Source organism: Psammomys obesus, unplaced genomic scaffold (genome assembly GCF_907164565.1).
Source record: "Psammomys obesus unplaced genomic scaffold, mPsaObe1.curated_primary_1811, whole genome shotgun sequence".
NCBI classification, from domain to species: domain Eukaryota; kingdom Metazoa; phylum Chordata; class Mammalia; order Rodentia; family Muridae; genus Psammomys; species Psammomys obesus.
Genome location: NW_026594377.1, coordinates 1,121,603 through 1,123,341, shown reverse-complemented (window position 1 = coordinate 1,123,341; position 1,739 = coordinate 1,121,603). Strand labels below are relative to the sequence as shown.

Here is a 1,739-nt window from a genome sequence, read left to right as displayed (position 1 = left end):
CCTCCACAGGGAGGCGGAAGCACCTCGAGGGGCGGGGCCTGGGGGTTGTCCTCCCGGCTCTCGCGAGAACTGCTGCGCAAGGTCTTCTGGGACTTACACTGTGTATTAGCAGTGGCTGTGACTGAGGAAGAATCTGAGGAGAGGACGACACCTCTGCATCATCGCGACTGAGAGTGATACACATTCATGAGTTGACGCCAGCTTGTCTGCGGAGAAGACGCCTGGTGTCCTAGAGAAGTTGGACGTGATTGACGGAGGAGGACTACATTTCCCTTCAGACCAAGCGCATTATAACAGAGCCTCCCTCCTCTCAGGTGGCGCCGGAGCATTGTGGGATTGGATGAGTCTCAAGATGGACAACCGGGATGTTGCAGGTAACATCCCCCGCCTTCCCTCCGGCGCCCGCCTGGTTTCTCGCGACTGCACGTTCCCCCCTTCACCCGCTTTTCTGTCGCGGTCCTGACACGCGGACTCCTTGCCTCAGCCCCTCGGCAGCCCACAGTAACGGCGTGTGCACCGCTTTCGTCTCCCGAGACCCCAGACTCGGGTTGCACTGGCCGCCCCCGCCCGGGGCTGAGGAGCACTCGGCGTCTGCACCAAAGGCCTAGGCGCCGAGTGGGACCCACGCGAGCTTTCCCAATGAACTGCTCTCAAGGCCGGCGCCACCCACAGAGGCTACCCCGAGACTGCCCTGCTTCCCCTCCGGGTTCCCTCCAGGTGGCAGCTCCCCTTCAGCTTGGGTCCTGCTTGAAAAATCTGCGTTTCAGAACTGCACCGGGCCGGCCAGGGCACAATTTCCGAACCCGTCTTTGACACGGGTTTGCCTGTCCCTATACCCCCAGGATGGGATGCATTCGTCCATTCACCATATGCTTCCACACTTCCTCCGCGCTAAGCACTTTGTGCTAAGCCTGTGTGTCAGTGCATTTGGGAGCAAATTTTGCAAAGACTAGTTCTGGTGACGTGAGGTCTGGGTTGGATGCTGCTCGTATGTTGAAGGTCAGGGAAGGCTTTAACAACCTAAAAAATATTTGTATGTATTTCTGTCTGTGGGTGTGAGTGCACGTGTGGGCGTGGGTAACCACGGAGGCCAGAAGAGAGTGTGGGATCCCCTAGAGCTGGAGTTAGAGTAAGCCACCTGGCTGTTTGCCGGTACCCCGGCTTGGATCCTCTGCAAGAGAAACAAGCACTCTTAACCTCAGAATCATCTCTCCAGCTCCACGGAAGGTCTTTTTTGAGCACAAGATGTTGGAAATGAGTAGATGCCCGCTATTCGTAGGCAGAGATTTCACCTGAGACTGGCTGGGCCTTGGAGTAGACTGAGATAGTTCCTTTGGAGATTGTCATGGAGATAATTAAGGGAGCCAACTCTGGTAGAGTCTGGAAGTCAGCTTTGCTTTCAACATTTAGATTTAAGGGCTGATGAGGTGTTTCAGTAGTTAATTAAAGTGCTTGTTGCCCAAGAATGAGGACCAGGCTCCCCATCTCCAGCATTCATATAAAAAAGCCAGTTATAATGTCGTGGGCCTGAAACCATAGCACTGTGGGCTGGAGACAGGTGGATTCCTGGGGCTAATTGGCAGCCTGTCCAGCTGAAAAAGTGACTTCAAGGTTCTGTAGATGCTCTGTCCCAAAATACTAGGCAGTGAGCCAGTGGTGTATGCCTTTAATTCCAACTTTTGATAAGAGGTAGGTGGATCTCTGAATTCAAGGCCAGCCAGGGCTATATACCCTGCCAC

General features: G+C 54.6%; 1 protein-coding gene across 1 annotated transcript in view; it reads left to right on the top strand.

Moving 5' to 3' along the window:
* The first annotated feature begins 101 nt into the window (after positions 1-101).
* Sugp1 (SURP and G-patch domain containing 1) overlaps positions 102-1,739 on the top strand; it is a 25,641-nt gene continuing 24,003 nt past the window's right edge. Inside the window, exon 1 of the mRNA XM_055618687.1 lies at positions 102-374. Within this exon, the coding sequence (XP_055474662.1) occupies positions 341-374 (34 nt within the window). The 5' untranslated portion in view covers positions 102-340. The remainder of the gene's footprint in view (positions 375-1,739) is intronic.